Source organism: Pleurodeles waltl, chromosome 5, assembly GCF_031143425.1.
Source record: "Pleurodeles waltl isolate 20211129_DDA chromosome 5, aPleWal1.hap1.20221129, whole genome shotgun sequence".
Taxonomy (NCBI): Eukaryota; Metazoa; Chordata; class Amphibia; order Caudata; family Salamandridae; genus Pleurodeles; species Pleurodeles waltl.
This window is the reverse complement of record NC_090444.1, coordinates 1,799,306,534-1,799,324,882: the sequence shown is the minus strand read 5'-3', so window position 1 is coordinate 1,799,324,882 and position 18,349 is coordinate 1,799,306,534. Positions and strand designations below refer to the sequence as shown.

Sequence of the window (18,349 nt, the reverse complement as noted above, 5' to 3'; positions counted from 1 at the left end):
TCCTGGTTCTCTAGGAGCACTTCACCCAAAATTAACAGTAAAGGTGATTTCTGGCAGCCTGGCACATGGACTCTAAAATCCTCTCCGGGATTCATGATGCAACAAGTCTTACCTTTTTCTCTAGTTAGAAATTAGTCTTTTACACACACACAGGCGAAGATGATGATGCAGGAAAGTTTTCAATCTATTTATTGAAAAGACTGCAGTCTACTGTAAAAAACATGAGCTGCACTGATTTGGATAATGTCAAGAAACAAAATCAGGATTGGGAAAAAGAGCAACGTGAATATGAACAATCCTAACATTTTACAATAATCATGAATACACAAACTCCTCCTTAAAAGTGTATAATCTACCCTAAAGAGAGCAAGGTATAATAAACCTATTCTGCCCAAACCATGTCCATGAGAAGCGCCCCCGCCCCCACTACTGTTACCTTGGAACAAGGTCAGCCTCCAGTCTCCAAATCAAGTGGTGTAGAGATGCAAAGGCTGATGTCTGCTGCAAAATGGTGCACAGTGTGGTTGGAAGATCCTATGTGGAACCCCCCTTCTAATGTTGTTTTATATAAGGCCCATGTTATTGTTCATGCAGACTCCCTGACATGGGTATGTACCTAAGCTTTAGATTGTGCGCGCAAACTTGGATCATCAACACATATCAAAAATACCCGACATTCATATTCTGTGAAACCGAGGAACATGATGACAATTCAAAACGTACATTACTGATAATGTCGCTTTCACTGAATGGCAACTGGTTATATCATAAAATCATTTCTTTTAAAATGCAGGAACTGTAAGTACTATTAAAATGAGAAAAAATGAATAATAAAACAGAGCATGTTTATCTAGGTAAAAAGGGCACAGGCCTGCAAGCTGAGGCTAAGCTAAACTCCTGTGCCTGAGCAAACTAAAATGAATCCACGACAAGATATGCACTCGGGGATGAGGATCAACATGTACTCAATATTGTTTCGAATGAATAGTGGGGTGGTGACGGGTGTTGCTGTGGGGGATGCTGATGACTGTAACTTGTCATCCTGTTGCTGTATTTTATGGTCTGTGTTAAACAATAAAAGTAAAAATTAAGTTAAAAAATAATGATTTTATGAAGGCTACTTTCTGGCACTCATTGTAATGGTAACACAACACAATCACAAAAAACTGATCAGCTGTATGCATTGCTTTGGAGATGCGGGACTCACTAAAGAAGTCCTTGTATGACTTTGTGCAGAGACAGCTGTAAGTGCTTGGGAAAATACGCTGCCCGATAGATCTTCCAGCAAGGTGGCTCTTTGTCTGAGCCCCAGCCTGTTAGGCAGACAGCCTGCTATGCTGCTCCATTTCTCTGAGCACCATAGTCACTAAAAGTAAACCACAGCTTACATTCAAAGATCTGATTCTATAGTCCTTCGGTCTTGGTAGATAAAAATCTGCTTTACTGTCATGGTTTTCTAAAATTCTGGGACGTCAAGTGGCAGACTCACTTTTTCATCAAGCATTTGTTGTACTCACAGAGGCAATAAATAAGACACACACTCAATGAATAAATCTGAGACCAATTTAGAAAAATAACATTTGCCTTTATATATGTTTTCAACCAAAGAACTTTGTTATAAGGTAAGCAAGTTTTTAAATAAAAATACTTTTCAGTTTCAAAAATCTACAGAGAGATTTTCAGAGTCTTAAACGTTAACCTATGGGAGGAAAACAAAAATGCAGTCTTGCAGGTAAGTACTCCACTTACAAATCCAGTCTTCAGGGTTTTAGGTCAACACCAGGCAAGGGTCACATTAGTACTAAGAGTGCACCCATAGCCGCACAGGGGCGGCTGGGTTCAGAGGTCAAATTAGGGATCGGATGCCCAATGTTAGCCAATGGAGACTGGGGATGAACGAAGATGTGCTGCTCACAGGGGAGTAAAGCGACGTAATGGGGTTGATCTCATGGGGTTAAGGTAAGCACAAAAGGGGCCACAAGGTAGCACCAACCCTACACCCTCAGCGGCATGGGCGCCTGGTGTAAAGAATTTACACACCCTTTCTGCCAATGTTAGTCATGTTGCTCCATAATTCTCAAAAAATTGTTCCAGAGTTACTCGCGTCCCAACATTCTTCAGAGGAAAAGGAGCGTTGAGGATTTTTGTTAATTGAACAAAAGAGCTGCAAATTAATGATTATTTTTCAGTTGATTTTGTGGGTGAAAATTAAGGAAAGCAAATCATGAGAGCTGAATTGATTTGGACAATCATGTGTCTAAAGATCTGCTGTTGTTCCCAAAAAAAAAACACAAGTGTTAAATCTCATTCGACAAGAACAAAAGCTACCTCTTTAGCCTTTGCCCAAGTAGTTCTGGTATTGTCAACGGGAATATTGTCCTGGTTATATACATCTATGAAGATTTCTTGCTTGGACTCACAGTTTATTTTCCAAGTGTTTTTCTAAAATTTTGTGGGCTACATGTTGTACCTCCTTTATCTCCTTCATAAACTCCTACTCTTAACGATACCGCTAGTCATTTGAAGATGAGGAATCAGTGGGAAGAATGTGTCTTTTCGAACACTTTTTGCGGTTGATACTTTATTGTCCAGCAGATTTCTCATACCCCACCTTCCTCTCCATTTCGCAAAGATCGAGTGACTGTATGCCACTCAAAGTTCTTCAGTTTCCTTTGAACGTTGTGCTATGTCCTGTGGTTTCATGTTCACACTCCTCTTTACTCTGTGAAGTGCCACAAATAGTCTGTAAATGACAGTAGTTTGTAGATTGAAGCCTTTTGTGGATCTGTCTCGTCATGTTTAGTAAAGTGTGCTAGGGCATTTGCTAAGGAGCGTTTTTTGTTTTGTACTTTTTGTAGACTAGGAGGATATATTTACCACATACATTGCTTCTGACGGTAAGCAAATTATTCTTTATAACCATTTACAACGACCATACAGAAGGCTTCAGTGAGAGCCAGATCACCTATGATGAATACTAGCTCCTAAGTATGTTCACGATGAAAACTTGAATCTTCCCACAGAGTCCAAGAACATTGTGATAGAATCAATGCACCCTTCCACAAAATCGTGTTGTGCATCCAAATGGAAGCATGTGATGCCTGAACATTGTAAGTGCAGGGTAGCCATAAGAGTATATGGTCTGGGAGTTTGTCAAACACAAACTCCACAGTTCCATAATGGCTACACTGAAATCTGGGAAGTTTGGTATCAAACCTCTCAGCACAATAAATGCACACTGATGACAGTGTGCAATTTATTGTAACATACACCCAGAGGGCATCTTAGAGATGCCCCCTGAATACCAATCCGACTTCTAGTGTAGGCTGACCAGTTTCTGCCAGCCTTACACACACCAGACATGTTGCTGGCCCACATGGGGAGAGTGCCTTTGTCACTTTGTGGCAAGGAACAAAGCCTGTGCTGGGTGGAGGTGCTTCACACCTCCCCATGCAGGAACTGTAACACCTGGCGGTGAGCCTCAAAGGCTCACCCCTTTTGTTACAGCGCCCCAGGGCATCCCAGCTAATGGAGACACCCGCTCCTCCGGTCACTGCCCCCACTTTTGGTAGCAAGGCTGGAGGAGATAATGAGAAAAACAAGGAGGAGTCACCCACCAGTCAGGACAGCCCCTAAGGTGTCCTGAGCTGAGGTGACCCCTGCCTTTAGAAATCCTCCATCTTAGTTTTGGAGGATTCCCCCAATAGGATTAGGAATGTGCCCCCCTCCCCTCAGGGAGGAGGCACAAAGAGGGTGTAGCCTTCTGGCACAGGGACCCTGTCTATGGCTTCCTTGGCCAAGAGAGCCATAACTTCCTTGCGGAAAAATGCCAGGTGATCCTCCATCATCCGATCGTAGGGTGGTGGCATGGAAGGAGGAGTAGTCTTGAAGGGGAAGGAGTAGCTCCTTCATTCTATTTGCAGACTCCACCTGTCTGATATGATGAACTTCCAGCGGGGCAGGTGATGTGACGAAGAGTCGAAAAAGAACAGATTGAGCTACACAAAAGAACTAACGTCAGCATGCCGGGGTAGCATCTATATAGGTCATGCGACAACATATTTGGCACACGCAATGCTGACGACGGGCGTGGAGCTGACCAACGCCACCTGACAGCGTGCAGGGGTACTGCTTGATTAAAATCTCCAGATCCAGACTGACGCCTGGGGGAAATTCTAAGGTAACAAATCCGCAACCTGAAGTCTCTGTCAGATGAGACCTTGCTCACCAGTGGATGTGTTGTGTGCCCAGTGAGAGACGAGGCACTGGAGTGCCCAGCAAGAACAGGAGCAGCCACTTACCAATAGAAGACCTGCACAAAACAAAGCTGACTGTGATATAAACATTGCATGTATTAATTGTAGGAATCCAATTTATATTGCCTTCTAAGATTATTGAATAAATCATCTTGACTAATTCTCAATTGTATTTTTAAATAAAGTCTTCCAAAGAGACATGATAAAAAAGTTGTCTATTACTGTGAAGTAATAATATTATTCAGCTTAACCTTCGTAAGTAAAAATTAATTCTCATTGTCATTTCAGTGAGTTGTCAGGTCATGTCTGCTTCTAAATGTTTATCGAATACAGTAAATGAGCTACAGTGAAACATGTGACAGTACGAGTCTGATGAGGTGGTGGTTTGAGAACTCCAAAGTGCGATTGCAGTGCTCTTTAGATATTCTGTTTATTCTTTGTCAGAGAACTTTGCTAAATATTAACCTAGGAAAGACGTAGGGCCTGATTTAGTTTGTGACAAATGGAATACTCTGTCACCAACACAACTGATATTCCATCTGCCATATTACGATCCCCATATGATAGAATGGGACCATAATATAGCAGATGGGATATCTGTCAAGTTTCTTACGTAGTATTCCCCTCTGCGGGTCTCCTTGGGGTCCTCTGGGGAGGGTCCAAAAACGCGAAAAACTCCAACTGCAGCTTCCACATGTTATCCTATAGACACAGACCCAGGGTTACAACTCTGCACAAGTGTGGCTGGGGAATCTTACCTACTTACCTTTGGGGTTTTAGTACTTCTCCAGCCCTAAGGGTCCTTGTGTCGAAGTGTGGGTTTGGAGTGATTTTTGCATTCCATTGTTTTGATATATGGTTTGGTCCCACCAAAGGGGCCCATGTTATTTTATGCCTTTACTTACCTGTTGCTAAGTATACTTTTGTATGTTCATTTCTCTGGTTAGGAGATATACCCAAGTTAGTTCTAGAGTGTGTGTTACAATAAATATGACCTATTTTTCTGCCACTATTGTGGTTCTTTCCTGTGTAGACATCGCTGTGTGGTATTTGCAACAGCTTTACACCCTCCTGGATAAGCCTTAGCTGCTCTCCATAGCTACCTTCACAAGAGCTCTGGTTATCTAGACCTGCCTACACTATCACTAAGGGTTGCCTGGACTCAGTACACAGTGCCTCACTTATAGGTGCACACCATATGCTGAGCCGGCCTCCTACAGTGCAAACCAGCCTTTGTCCTGCTCCAATAGGAACAGTCCATCTTGACCTGCCCTGACAGGAACACAAACAAAACCAAACTGGTTTCGACCTACTTCAGTCAGTGAATTAAATATTCCTATGAAACAGTAAGTATGGTCCATCGCCCACTGTGACACAGGATCAAACATATATCTCAATGCCAAAACCTAACAAGTCCAAAATTGTTCTGGGATGTTTCCTTCTGGAAGGGCCCTTGCCTACCAGTTTCAGCTGGACTCTTCCCATGAAGAGTGGTACAGTGAGTGATGCATGCATGTAACCACAATTATGGAAGGATTTGGAGTTGTGTTGTAGGCCAAGACCCCACATACAATGTGATGTGGGTTTGAAAGCAATGTTCGCAGAGACCGGCTGCAAGATGGCCACAGCATAGCGAGGCTCTGCAGGCTAGGAAGGATAATTTGCCAATTATCCGCTTCAACTTGGGGCATCAGTGCTGCACTGGAGGGTCCCCTGCACCTAAAGATGTGCTGCACAATTAAGGCTGACACCCTTGAGGGGTTGAGGCAGAACTCTATCTGCTGACCTGGGCTGGGTGGGGCCTGCTGTCCTTGCTCCCCCAACCATGCCCACCTCCTTGCAGCTGGACTTGGGCCATGTGGCACCGGTGCAATTGCCTGGAATGTCGGAGGTCGTTTGCACCGCGTGCCCAGCCTGAGATGGAATAGGTGGATTGATTGGGGCCCGGCATGGTCGGTAAGTTGAGCTCAGAACCATGCATGGAGCGCATGGGTCTACTGGGCCCGCTGTAGTTTTGCCTGGAAGAGCCACAGCCTCTCCCCATGACTCCCTCTCTGCCCCTCTTTCCGAGATCCTATTGTTTATTCTTTCTTTAGCCCAGCAGGGTTCTGCTTAGGCACCCTCAAAGGTTATTTGTTTGCTATTTCACCATTTCTAAGATTACCTGACCAACTCTTTGTTTAAGTCTCCTATAGTTTGTAGGTTCCTTAAGGGTCTTACCCACATGTTTCCTCCATCACCATTCATCATGCCCCAATGGGATTTGAATTTGGTTCTGACATTTCATATGTATGCTCCTTTAGAGCCTCTTCACAACTGTCCTCTCTGTTTTCTAACATTGAAAACAGCTTTCCTTGTGGCCATTACATCTGCCTGCAGGGTAAGTGTGCTGCAGGCATTGTCATCTAAGCCACCCAACCTTTCCATCTATCCTGACAAAGTGGTAATTCGCACCAGGGCTTCTTTTTTGCCAAAAGTGGTCATGCCCTTTCATGTAGACCAGTCCATCACCTTGTCCACTGTTTATGCACCCCTTCATCCTTCTAAGGAAGAGCAGAGACTCAACAGCCTGGCCCCAGAAAGAGTATTGACATTTTACCTTGATTGTACCAAAGAGTTCCAGGTGGATGATCAACTCTTTATTGGGAATGTGGGTGCAAAGAAAGGTCGGCCAGTGCAGAAGAGAATCATCTCTAGATGAGTTGTTCGGTTGTTTTTTGCATTAAAATGTGCTACACATTGACTAAAAAGCACCCCCAGGGGGTTTGCACGCTCACTCTACCAAAGCGACAGCTGCAACCAGTGTGTTAGCACACAGAGTTCCAGTCCTGAACATCTGTCAGGCAGCACCGTGAGCATCACTGCTCACGTTCACCAAACATTACTGTCTGGACAGTCACATCCGGAAGGACGGGTACTTTGCCCTTTCGGTCCTGCTGGACTTCCTAGTATGATCTTGATTCGCAGACCCTCTTCCAGGGATGGTATTGCTTGGGTATCTATTCTAAGGTAAGGAATCTGCAGCTTGATGTCTTTGTCAGATGAACAACTTACTTACCTTTGGTAACGCCGTATCTGGTAGAGACCTATTCGAGTTTCATATTCCTTACCGACCCATCCATCCTTCCTGCTCTATGAACTGATTTCTAGGGACAGGGACTTCCCTTTCAGGGCTTTAGTTTTAATGCACCAGTAGTCAGTGTTCTTCATGGCTTTGTGCTTCTGACATGGAAAGTCGTGAACAGAAACTGACGTCAGCACTCCAGGGTGACACCTATATAGGTCCCGCAACATCATATCTGACAAGCACAATGATGGACACAGAGCTGATCGACAGCACCTGACAGTGCACAGGGTTACTGCTGAAGAAAAATCTCTGGATCCAGAATGACGCCTGTGTTAAATTCGAAGGTCCGGGATCTGCAACTAGAATATGTCTGTACCAGATACGTCATTACCGAAGATAAGTAACTTGTTTTTCAGGGTCTAGACACAGGTTCACTGTGGGAAAACAGGACATGCCAGAACAAGCAAGGCAGGACTGCCCAGCTTGTTGGAGCCACTTAAAGGACATTTATCCAAAAAACACTGAACTGGTGGTATTGATAAGTAGTGTTTCCTTTTCTGCTTTAGCCCGAGAAGCTATGCCAGTTTGCACCAGGTCTGCAATGTGAAAAGCATTATTTAAATACTAAGGACCTCATTACGAGAGTGGCGGTCCAGGGACTGCCAGCCTTGCGGTGATGGTCAGACCACCAGCCTTGCGGTGAGGGTCAGACTGCCGCAACTGTGGTTGTCTGACTGCCACATTACAACCTTGGTGGGCAGATGTGCCAGGAAAATGGTTCCCGACTGGGGACGGTGGTCTGAGTTGTACTCTGCCAAGGTCGGGCCACCTGGCTGATAACTATGCTTTCCGCCAGCCTTTCCCTGGCAAGGACCCCGCCATAGAAAGGCTGACGGAAAGCCAATGTCAGGGGCCAGAGGTGTGCCCCTGCACTGCCCATGCATGCCTATGACATGGGCAGTGCAGGCGCCCCCCAGTCCAGCACCCTTGGAAAGCGCACTGTCTGCTCCGCCTGGCGGGAATGTTGTAATACTATGTTCCCGATGGACAGCCCTGCGGAAACATTGTAATACGAAGGGGGGGGGGGGAGGAACGCCATTGGTATGGCGTTGGCATCCTCCCTGCAAGTTTGGCGGCCGGCTCGTCTGCCCGCAAAATTTGCAGTGAGGGCCTTGGAGTGGTAGAGTAACTTGCTTGTGCACACCACTGTCATTTAAAATGTAGCTGTGTGAAGACTTGTATGCAAAACTTATCAGAATTGTTTTCATCCTCAAAAGGTGTAACATAGGGTCACCCTCAAGGACTTTATACCTTATTCGCATTTGTTAAGTGGTACTTCATTCGATATACCAGTAGATTTACATGTCTTTTCAGTCATTGCCTTGAATTTTATTTATATATATATATATTTTTTTTTTATTGCAGCAAAGAACGAACTGTACCTGAAATCCCCCGTCGCCCGAAGATTGTTCCATATCATGTTCAGGAACTCTCTAAAGAAGTCCTACAATTCCTCAGTAAGTCTTCAAAACGTCGGTTAAAAAAAGTAAAACACTTATTACATCCTCCCACAGTTCAAAAATCTTTTTGATTGCCATGTGACGGAAGGGGAACAACTTGCGGAATCAGCACCTCTGGAAGACCATTTACTGCTAGAGCCCATGCCGGACAAAGCCATTTCATTGACGTATAAAAAATTAATGAACAATTCCCCGAATTCACTGTGTACATTGAGGGAAGACTTGGCGTGTGACATAGGGCGACTGGAGGATGAAGACTGGGTAGAGGCAATTCAGATCCCAAGGGAGGTCACAGTAAGAGCCCGGTTCTGATTGATACAGCTCTGGATACTACATCGGGTATACTAGACTCACACACAATTACACCGATTGGGGCGATGTAGCTCTGTTCTGTGTTAGCAACTGTGGAGGGATGGGGTCCTTTTTTCACATCCTGAAGGGCTACCCCATAATTCAAGAGTACCGGCGAAAGGTGACGCACATTATGACTAGGGTTACCGGACACACTGTGTCGTTGGAACCCCGTGGGTTCGCCCACACAACGAGTGAGGAGGTGTGGCCCAGGCATAAGACAACCTGGTTAATGCTGGCAGCTGAGGTGGCAAAGAGGAACATAGTGGGGAATAAACTGCCCCACAGAAATCCAAGATTGGGAGAGGGACCTGGATTGGTGCTAACAAGCTGAGCAAGTAATCTATAAAAGTTGAGGCTGTCTTAGAAAATATAAAATCATTTAGAATTCATGGACAACTTACAGGAAAGGATGATGAGTGTTGAAGGGTGTGGTTGGGAGCCCAAGGGTCCTTAGCGACCCCCTAATTGCTTGAGATCAAGGGCGGGATGGGATGGAGTGTACTTTCCATACTTGTTAGACAACAGCAGAAATGATGATTGGTGCAGTGTTCTCTCTTTAAACTGTATTGACGTATTGGTTCATGATGATGTCAGTTCTGTGCACTGAGCAATTTATAAATAATGATGATGAAGATCTACATTTTGTAGTGGCTGTTGTATCTGGACTCCTTAATTCTTCACAAAAACGTACCCTTTGGTTGTCCTGTTGAACATATGCAGGCAGTCCCTCCTGCCAAAATAAATGTTAACAAAGCAGTGTAAAAAAATGTTTTACACTCAATTGATCAGAGGCTACAACACATTTGTTAATCTCCATTATTGTCTCAGCGTTATAAACTGGACTAACAGCGCTGAAACTCAGACCTCAGATTTGGCATTGATAACTAGCACTGGAGGATCAAGTCACTGGAGCTTTTCTAAAGATAATTTTGTTCATCTCAGCGTAAGCCTTTAATGGGATAGGGAGGAAGAGAATAGCTTGAAAGGAGAAAGTCCACCTCTGTATACTTTGCCTTACATTTTGGGACTTTTCAGGATTGTTTTAGCTTGGTTAAAGTATTTTGATTTGTGGTATCAGTTTTCTTCAAAAGAATATAAATGCATGCCATACCCATTGATTCAAAAGCATCATCCAAATGTAGTTTATTATTTGGCTGTAGAAGTGTTTTAACAATTTGAGATAATTCTCTGCAACACGTTCCTATTCACTATGCCCTTGCTAGATAAAATTTGTTTCAAAATACAATAAAAATGTAGATTGAAAGTTGCTATGATTTAGCAGGCCTTTGGTTATCACCTCAATGTTAGATGTTTCTGTTGCCGGCGATAGTTGAGCCTCCACTGTTGGAAGCCTTGTAGCCCCCTCCCTTTGAATGTAGAGGGGGACCATGAGCTAAGCTGGCAGGCTATCCACCAAAATCAAAATTAACCACTTGTGGGCTGATTTAAAGTTTGGCAGAGGGGTAACTGCATCACAAATGTGACAGATATCCTGTCTGCCTTGTTACAAGTGAATAATATCCTATGGCAATTGTATTAAGGTGGATAGACAATCTGTCACATTTACAACATTGGTTCAAGGAGTTAAATTCTCCATTATGGAGTATTTTATTCCCACCATACCGATGGTCCTCTGTCTGCTAAATTTTGAGATGTCTGATGGCCCAGTGAACATCTCTTGACCATCTTAGGAGCCTCTGTCACTTTGGTTCCTGTCACTGTAATAAAAATTTGACAGACAGCACCATCAAAATGAAGGTTCTGTCTGTTAAACTTTTACCATGTTTTTGTATTTTCATGTTTTTGTATTTTCAAATAACAAAATCCCAAATACGAAATTCGAATACAAAATTCGAAAATACAAATGTTAATGACCTCCACACCATGGAAGTTGCCTCACATGATGTGGGGTGTCATTTTGCAGTTCACCTCCCTGGCAGTGAAAGCTGGGCATTCGGCCACCCACTCGATATTGAGTGGGCAGTGGAATTGCTTAACCTCAGACAAGCTTTACTCAGTCGGGCCATCGGAGAAATATGTCAGCTGTGGAGACAGAGTAATCTCTGTCCCTGACTTGCTAAAATTCTGTCTAATTGTTAATGACAAGGCTTTTAGTTTGGTGGACAGGGTACCCCATCTCTATTGCGACAGGGTCCTCTCCACAAAACTCTAAATCAGCCTCTCCCTTTCTAAACACCAACCTTTACATTGTATTTAGACAGCAGGAGCAGGATTGAGACTTGCTTCCACAGGTTGAACTAATTGCAGGCTGACCAGTTGATAATCTTCAAGAGTTGCATGGATTGCGGTGACATGGTTAATTTTAGGATCTACTTTTCTGATGGCCATTGCATCTTGCAGTACTGAGGGATGATAGACAGATTTGTCTTGGTCGAAAGTCTGTTGTGCATAAGATTGGTGTTTGAAGTGATAGAAAAGGGCCATTGGTTTAGTTAGTCATTTATGGAAGGGTTAAAGGGTGATCCCTATCCCCAAAGGGATATCCTGCTGCTAAAACTTATCTTAACCAGTTCCAGTCCAGGACCTAAAGTGGATACAATCAGTTTTCTAGCTTCTTTTGAAAAGTGAACAAATCTGACATTGGAAGTATATTCTGAGGAAGATTATTCCAGTGGGTTGCTGCTAAGAAATTAAGAGTGTCCCCCCCATTTTAGATTTCTTAATTCTTCTACAAGATATTGAAGCTTGGTTGGCTGAATGAAGATTCAGTATAGGCTTGTGAAAAGTAACTCTGATCTGATAGAGACTTCTAGCTGCAGCTTCCTTACCTTAAAATTCCCTGGTGTCCGCTTCGAATCTGGAATTTTTTCTGAGCAGTACCCTGCGCGCACTGTCGGGCGTCGTCGTTCGGATCCGCGTGCGTTGACCAGCTCCGCATGCGTCGTCAGTGTTGGTGCCGTCTATGATGTCACGGATGTCTATATAGACGCTGTCTCGGCGCGCGTACGTCAGTTCTTTTCCTTCTGCACCAGTTAAAGCGCGGTTCCGGAAACAGCTACCCTTCGATAGTTTGTCGAGGCTTTTTTGACTGTTTGAAGTCATGTCTTCGAGAAAGACAGGGTTCAAGCCGTGTTGGGTGTGTCATCGTACCATATCGGTGACAGACCCACACCGTGTTTGTCTTTGGTGTCTGGAGAGGGACCACGATTCCACCTCGTGCTCCGACTGTCTGGCCATGGCTCTGAAGGCCTTGAGGGAAAGATCCTTCAAGCTTCTTGCGGCCCGGCATTCGTCCTCGGTCGGCGCGACTCAGCGGATGTCACGGTCCTGCAGTAGGAGGAGGTCGTGGCCACGCTCCTGGAGCCCCAAGTCCTTTTCCTCGCATTCAAGGTCATCTGAAGGTAAGAGGCACAAGAAGAAGTCCAAGCGGACTTCATCTTCGCCACGCCCGTCGGCCGACAAGGCATCTGTGGAACATCGACGTTCTGAGAGCGGTTCTGTGGAGCCGTTGCCAGGGCCGACTTCGCGTCTTCCCCCCTTTCCGGGGACCGGATCGACCCCCGCTCAGATAAAATAATTTTACGAGGCCATGCATCTCGTTTTTGAGCAGGCTGCACCCGTGGAGGGGTCTTTGGGCCCCACAGGGTCAGCAGGGGGCCCCTTTGGATTTGACGCCGGCGGCTTAGGCCTCTGTGCCGTTGGGGACCCCAGGATCCAATATCGGATCCGGACTGGCGCCGGTCTCACACAGTCGATCTCCTTCGGCGCCGGTTCCGATGTCGACGATTCCGCTACCGGTGCCCACCGGTGGTAGCCCCATCCTTATTACGGATGATCCAGAGCAATGTCGTACGACTTCGACGGAGCCACTTCGGCCCAGATCATTGTCTGAGCATTATTAAGATCAGCCAGCCGCAGGAGAGGAATAGGAGGGGTCTGAGAACCCCTTAGAATGTGGTTTGCAACAGGACTGGTATGAGGATCTAGGGGAGGCCAGTGGACTGGACACACCTCCAGATACTGGTATGCTCTCTCCTCCTAATGTGGTTTCGGAGGAGGGGGCTTCATTTGCTATGGTGGTGCATGAGGCAGCTGAGGTCTTGGACCTAGATTTGTCTACACTGCTAGTCAGGACAGATATCCTGTCAGAAGTGCTTCGACCGGGGGTGACATCAGAGCCGATGTTGCCCTTCAATGAGGCTCTTACAGATGTCCTTCTGGGTACATGGTCCAAACCCAGCACAGGGGCTCCTGTGAATAGGACGGTCGGCCGCCGCCATAGACCCGCTCCGAGCGACCCTAGTTTCCTGACTCAACACCCCACTCCTGAGAGCGTGGTTGTCCAAGCCTCTACTACCCGTGGTGCCTTCACTTCCGCTCCCCCGGATAGGGAATCCAAGAGGCTGGACCAGCTCGGGAAGCAGATGTTTTCTTCCACCAGCCTGGCATTGAGGTCCGTAAACACCTCTTGCCTATTGGGCTGTTATTACCATACTTTATGGGATACGGTGGCACAGGTGCTGCCCCAGGTCCCAGAGGGCGTACGGGACCCACTCACCCAGGCTGTCAAGGATGGGAGAGATGCAGCCAAGTTTACGATCCGGTGTGGTTTGGACACGACCGACTCGCTGGGCAGAGCGATTTCATCGTCAGTGGTCCTACATCGCCACTCCTGGCTGCATTCAACTGGTTTTTCAGGGGAAGGCCAGTCCAACTTGATGGACATGCCCTTTGATGGCTCCCGCTTTTTTGGCAAAAAGGCAGACTCCGCCCTTGAGAGGTTCAAGGATTCTCGAGCTACAGCCAGATCCTTGGGCCTTTCCGCGCCAGTACGACAGCAGTCTGTCTTTTGTCCCTTTCAAGGCTTCAGAAGGGGTTTGGTACCACGCCAGCCACAGTATAGCCACCGTCCTCAGGCTTCACAACATCCCAGAAGAGGACGTGGTCGTGGTACCATCCACTGCTTCCAAGCCCTCCTAGTGTGGTTCTGCAGGATCACGTCCATCCAGCTGGAGGGAGGATTAATTTTCATCTCCCTCACTGCCTTTTCATCACAACAGACAAGTGGGTCCTGCAGATCATACAGAAGGGCTACTCCCTTCCCTTCCAGTCTTTCCCTCCCTCTGTCCCTCCGACAAAGGAATGGCTGATGGAGGACCATCTGGTTTTGCTCTGCAAGGAAGTTACGGCTCTCTTGGCCAAGGAAGCCATAGAAAGAGTCCCGATATCAGAAGTAGGCAGTGGTTGTTATTCTTGCTACTTTCTGATTCCCAAAAAGAACAAAGGCCTTCGTCCTATCTTGGATTTAAGGGACGCCAATCTCTTCCTCAAGAAGGAGAAATTCAAGATGCTTACTCTTGCTCAGGTTTTGTCTGCCCTAGACCAAGGAGACTGGATGGTAGCGTTGGATTTGCAGGATGCGTATTTCCACATTCCTATCTTGCCAGCCCACAAGCGTTACATGTGGTAGGCCAGGAGCACTTTCAGTTTACCGTGCTTCATTTCAGTCTCACCAGTGCCCATCAGGTGTTCTCAAAAGTGACAGCGGTGGTGGCAGCTCATCTGCGCAGTTCAGGGATTTCAGTCTTCCCCTACCTAGACGACTGGCTGCTGAAGGCTTCTATGCCCCAGGCTCTCGTCACCCACCTCCAGACGGCGGACCTCCTGCATTCGCTGGGGTTCACTATAAATGTGCCGAAGTCACACCTGACTCCCTCACAGAAGCTCACTTTCATCGGAGCTGTTCTGGACACAGTGCAGTATCGGGCTTATCCTCCCGAACAGCGGGTCCAGGATATTCAGGTCATGATACCGATGTTTCAGCCTCTATCCTGGATTTCGGTGAGACAGACTCTGAAGCTGCTGGGACTCATGGCTTCTTGCATCCTATTGGTCAAGCATGCCAAATGGTGCATGAGGGCTATGCAGGGGGACCTGAAGTTCCAATGGGCACAGCATCAGGGAAATCTTACCGACGTGATTCAGATCTTGGAGGGGACTGCAAAGGATCTGCAGTGATGGTTAGTGAACTGCGATTGGGTCAAAGGTGCAGACTCCTCTCCCTTCCCCAACCAGATCTCACAGTAGTGACAGATGTGTCACTTCTGGGATGGGGCGGCCATCTGGGAGAGGTGGAGATCAGAGGTCACTGGTCTCCGGCGGAATCTGGGCTCCACATCAACTTGCTGGAGCTTTGGGCTATCCGATTAGCATTAAAAGCATTTCTTCCTGTTGTGAAAGGGAACGTGGTGCAGGTGTTCACAGACAACACTACCGCAATGTGGTACTGCAACAAGCAGGGCGGTGTGGGGTCGTGGACCCTTTGTCAAGAGGCTTTACGTCTCTGGACATGGCTGGAACATCAGGGCACGACCCTTGTGGTTCAATAAGGCAGGTTCTCTGAACGCCAGGGCGGACGAGCTCAGCTGAAAATGCTTAGAGGATCACACATGGTGTCTCCATCCGGAGGTGGCGCAAGGACTCTTTCAGCAATGGGGAGAGTCTTGGCTAGATCTGTTCGCCTCCGTAGAGAATGCACAATGTCGGCAGTTTTGCGCGTTGGAGTTTAGAAGGGGGCTATTGCTAGGCAATGCTTTTCGTCGCGAGTGTAGTTCAGGCATCCTGTACGGCTTTCTGCCTATACCACTTCTGCCCAGAGTTCTGAAGAAAATCAAGAACAACCGGGCCCAGGTAATTCTAGTGGCTCCAGATTGGGCACGGAGAGTTTGGTATCCAGAGCTTCGCAAAATGAGCATCGGTCCTCCGGTCAGGCTGCCTCTTCGGGAGGATCTTCTGTTGCAGCAGCAGGGGAAGGTTCTCCAGCCGAACCTGTCAACTCTGCGCCTTCATGCATGGAAATTGAGCGGCGACAGTTGATAGTTTATGACCTCCCTCCGGAGGTGTGTGATGTCATTCTCGCAGCCAGGCGTCCCTCTAATAAGTCGATCTACGCCTGCCGTTGGAAACTGTAGGAAGTTGGCTCTGTATATACTATTTCAAAGTAAGAAATAGTGCGCACAGAGTCCAAGGGTTCCCCTTAGAGGTAAGATAGTGGCAAAATTAGATAATACTAATGCTCTATTTTGTGGTAGTGTGGTCGAGCAGTAGGCTTATCAGAGGAGTAGTGTTAAGCATTTGTTGTACACACAGGCAATAAATGAGGAACACACACTCAAAGACTGATTCCAGGCCAATAGGTTTTTATATAGAAAAATATATTTTCTTGGTTTATTTTAAAAACCACAGGTTCAAGAGTTACAAGTAATACTTCAAATGAAAGGTATTTCACCCAGGTATTCTAGGAACTTTGAATAATCACAATAGCATGTACAGTTTTGACAACAATGGCAATAAGCTATTTTAAAAGTGGACACTGCAAAAATCAACAGTTCCTGGGGGAGGTAAGTAATTGTTAAGTTCATAAGTAAGTAAAACACTTACAGGGTTCAAAGTTGGGTCCAAGGTAGCCCACTGTTGGGGGTTCAAGGCAACCCCAAAGTTAACACACCAGCAGCTCAGGGCCGGTCAGGTGCAGAGGTCAAAGAGGTGCCCAAAACACATAGGCTTCAATGGAGAACAGGGGTGCTCCGGTTCCAGTCTGCCAGCAGGTAAGTACCCGCGTCCTCGGAGGGCAGACCAAGGGGGCTTTGTAGGGCACCGGGGGGACACACAAGCAGGCACAGGGGCGGCCGGGTGTCGGGTTTTGTATAGAAAGCAATGGGGGGACACTGGGGTCTCTTCAGCGATGCAGGCAGTCACGGGGGGTTTCTCGGGGTAGCCACCACCTGGGCTAGGCAGAGGGTCGCCTGGTGGCTGCGGGTGCAGTGTTGGTTCCAGGCGTCGGGTCCCTTGTTACAGGCAGTCGCAGTCAGGGGGAGCCTCTGGATTTCCTCTGCAGGTTTCGGTGTGGGGGCTCAGGGGGGTCATCTCTGGTTGCTCACGGGCTCGCAGTCACCGGGTAGTCCTCCATGAAGTGTTGGTTTTTCGCAGGTCGAGCCGGAGGCTTCGGGTGCAGAGTGGAAAGTCTCACGCTTCCGCCGGGAAACGTGTGGTCTTTAAAGTTGTTTGTTTGTTGCAAGAAAATTGCAGTTTGGTGAACAGGGCCGCTGTTCTTCTGGAGTTTCTTGGTCCTTGGTTGCAGGGCAGTCCTCTGAGGCTTCAGAGGTCTCTGGTCCCTGTTGGATGCGTCGCTGTTGCAGTTTATTTCGAAGTGGGGAGACAGGTCGCTAGGGCTGGGGCCAAAGCAGTTGTTGTCTCCGTCTTCACTGCAGGGCTTCAGGTCAGCAGTCCTTATTCTTGTTAAGGTTGCAGGAATCTAGTTTCCTAGGTTCTTGGGGCCCCTATATACTGAATTTAGGGGTGTGTTTAGGTCTGGGAGGGCAGTAGCCAATGGCTACTGTCCTTGAGGGTGGATACACCCTCTTTGTGCCTCATCCCTGTGGGGAGGGTGGCACATCCCTAATTCTATTGGGGGGATCCTCCTTCTACAAGATGGAGGATTTCTAAAAGTAGGGATCACCTCAGCTCAGGACACCTTAGGGGCTGTCCTGACTGGTGGGTGACTCCTCCTTGTTTTCCTCATTATCTCCTCCAGCCTTGTCGCCAAAAGTGGGGCCAGTGGCCGGAGGGGCGGGCATCTCCACTAGCTGGGATGCTCTGTGGAGCTGTAACAAAGGGGGTGAGCCTTTGAGGCTCACCGACAGGTGTTACAGTTCCTGCAGGGGGAGGTGAGAAGCACCTCCACCGAGTACAGGCTTTGTTCCTGGCCACAGAGTGACAGAGGCACTCTCACCATGTGGCCAGCAACATGTCTGGTGTGTGGCAGGCTGGCCGAAACTGGTCAGCCTACACTAGAAGTCGGGTAGGTATTCAGGGGGCATCTCTAAGATGCCCTCTGGGTGTATGTTACAATAAATTGCACACTGGCTCCACCCAGTACAGGCTTTATTCCTGGCCACAGAGTGAAAAAGGCACTCTCCCCATGTGGCCAGCAACATGTCTGGTGTGTGACAGGCTGGGAAAAACTAGTCAGCCCACACTGGAAGTCGGCTATGTTTTCAGGGGGCATCTCTAAGATGCCATCTGGGTGTATTTTACAATAAATTGCACACTGGCATCAGTGTGCATTTATTGTGCTGAGAAGTTTGATACCAAACTTCCCAGTTCTCAGTGCAGCCATTATGGTGCTGTGG

General features: G+C 47.1%; 1 protein-coding gene across 2 annotated transcripts in view; it reads left to right on the top strand.

Annotated features, from left to right (window-relative positions):
• LOC138296807 (exportin-5-like) overlaps positions 1-18,349 on the top strand; it is a 1,394,731-nt gene that overhangs the window by 857,094 nt on the left and 519,288 nt on the right. For both annotated transcript variants that reach the window (XM_069236253.1, XM_069236252.1), the window contains exon 26: positions 8,749-8,840. In XM_069236253.1, coding sequence (XP_069092354.1) covers positions 8,749-8,840 — 92 coding nt within the window. The remainder of the gene's footprint in view (positions 1-8,748; positions 8,841-18,349) is intronic.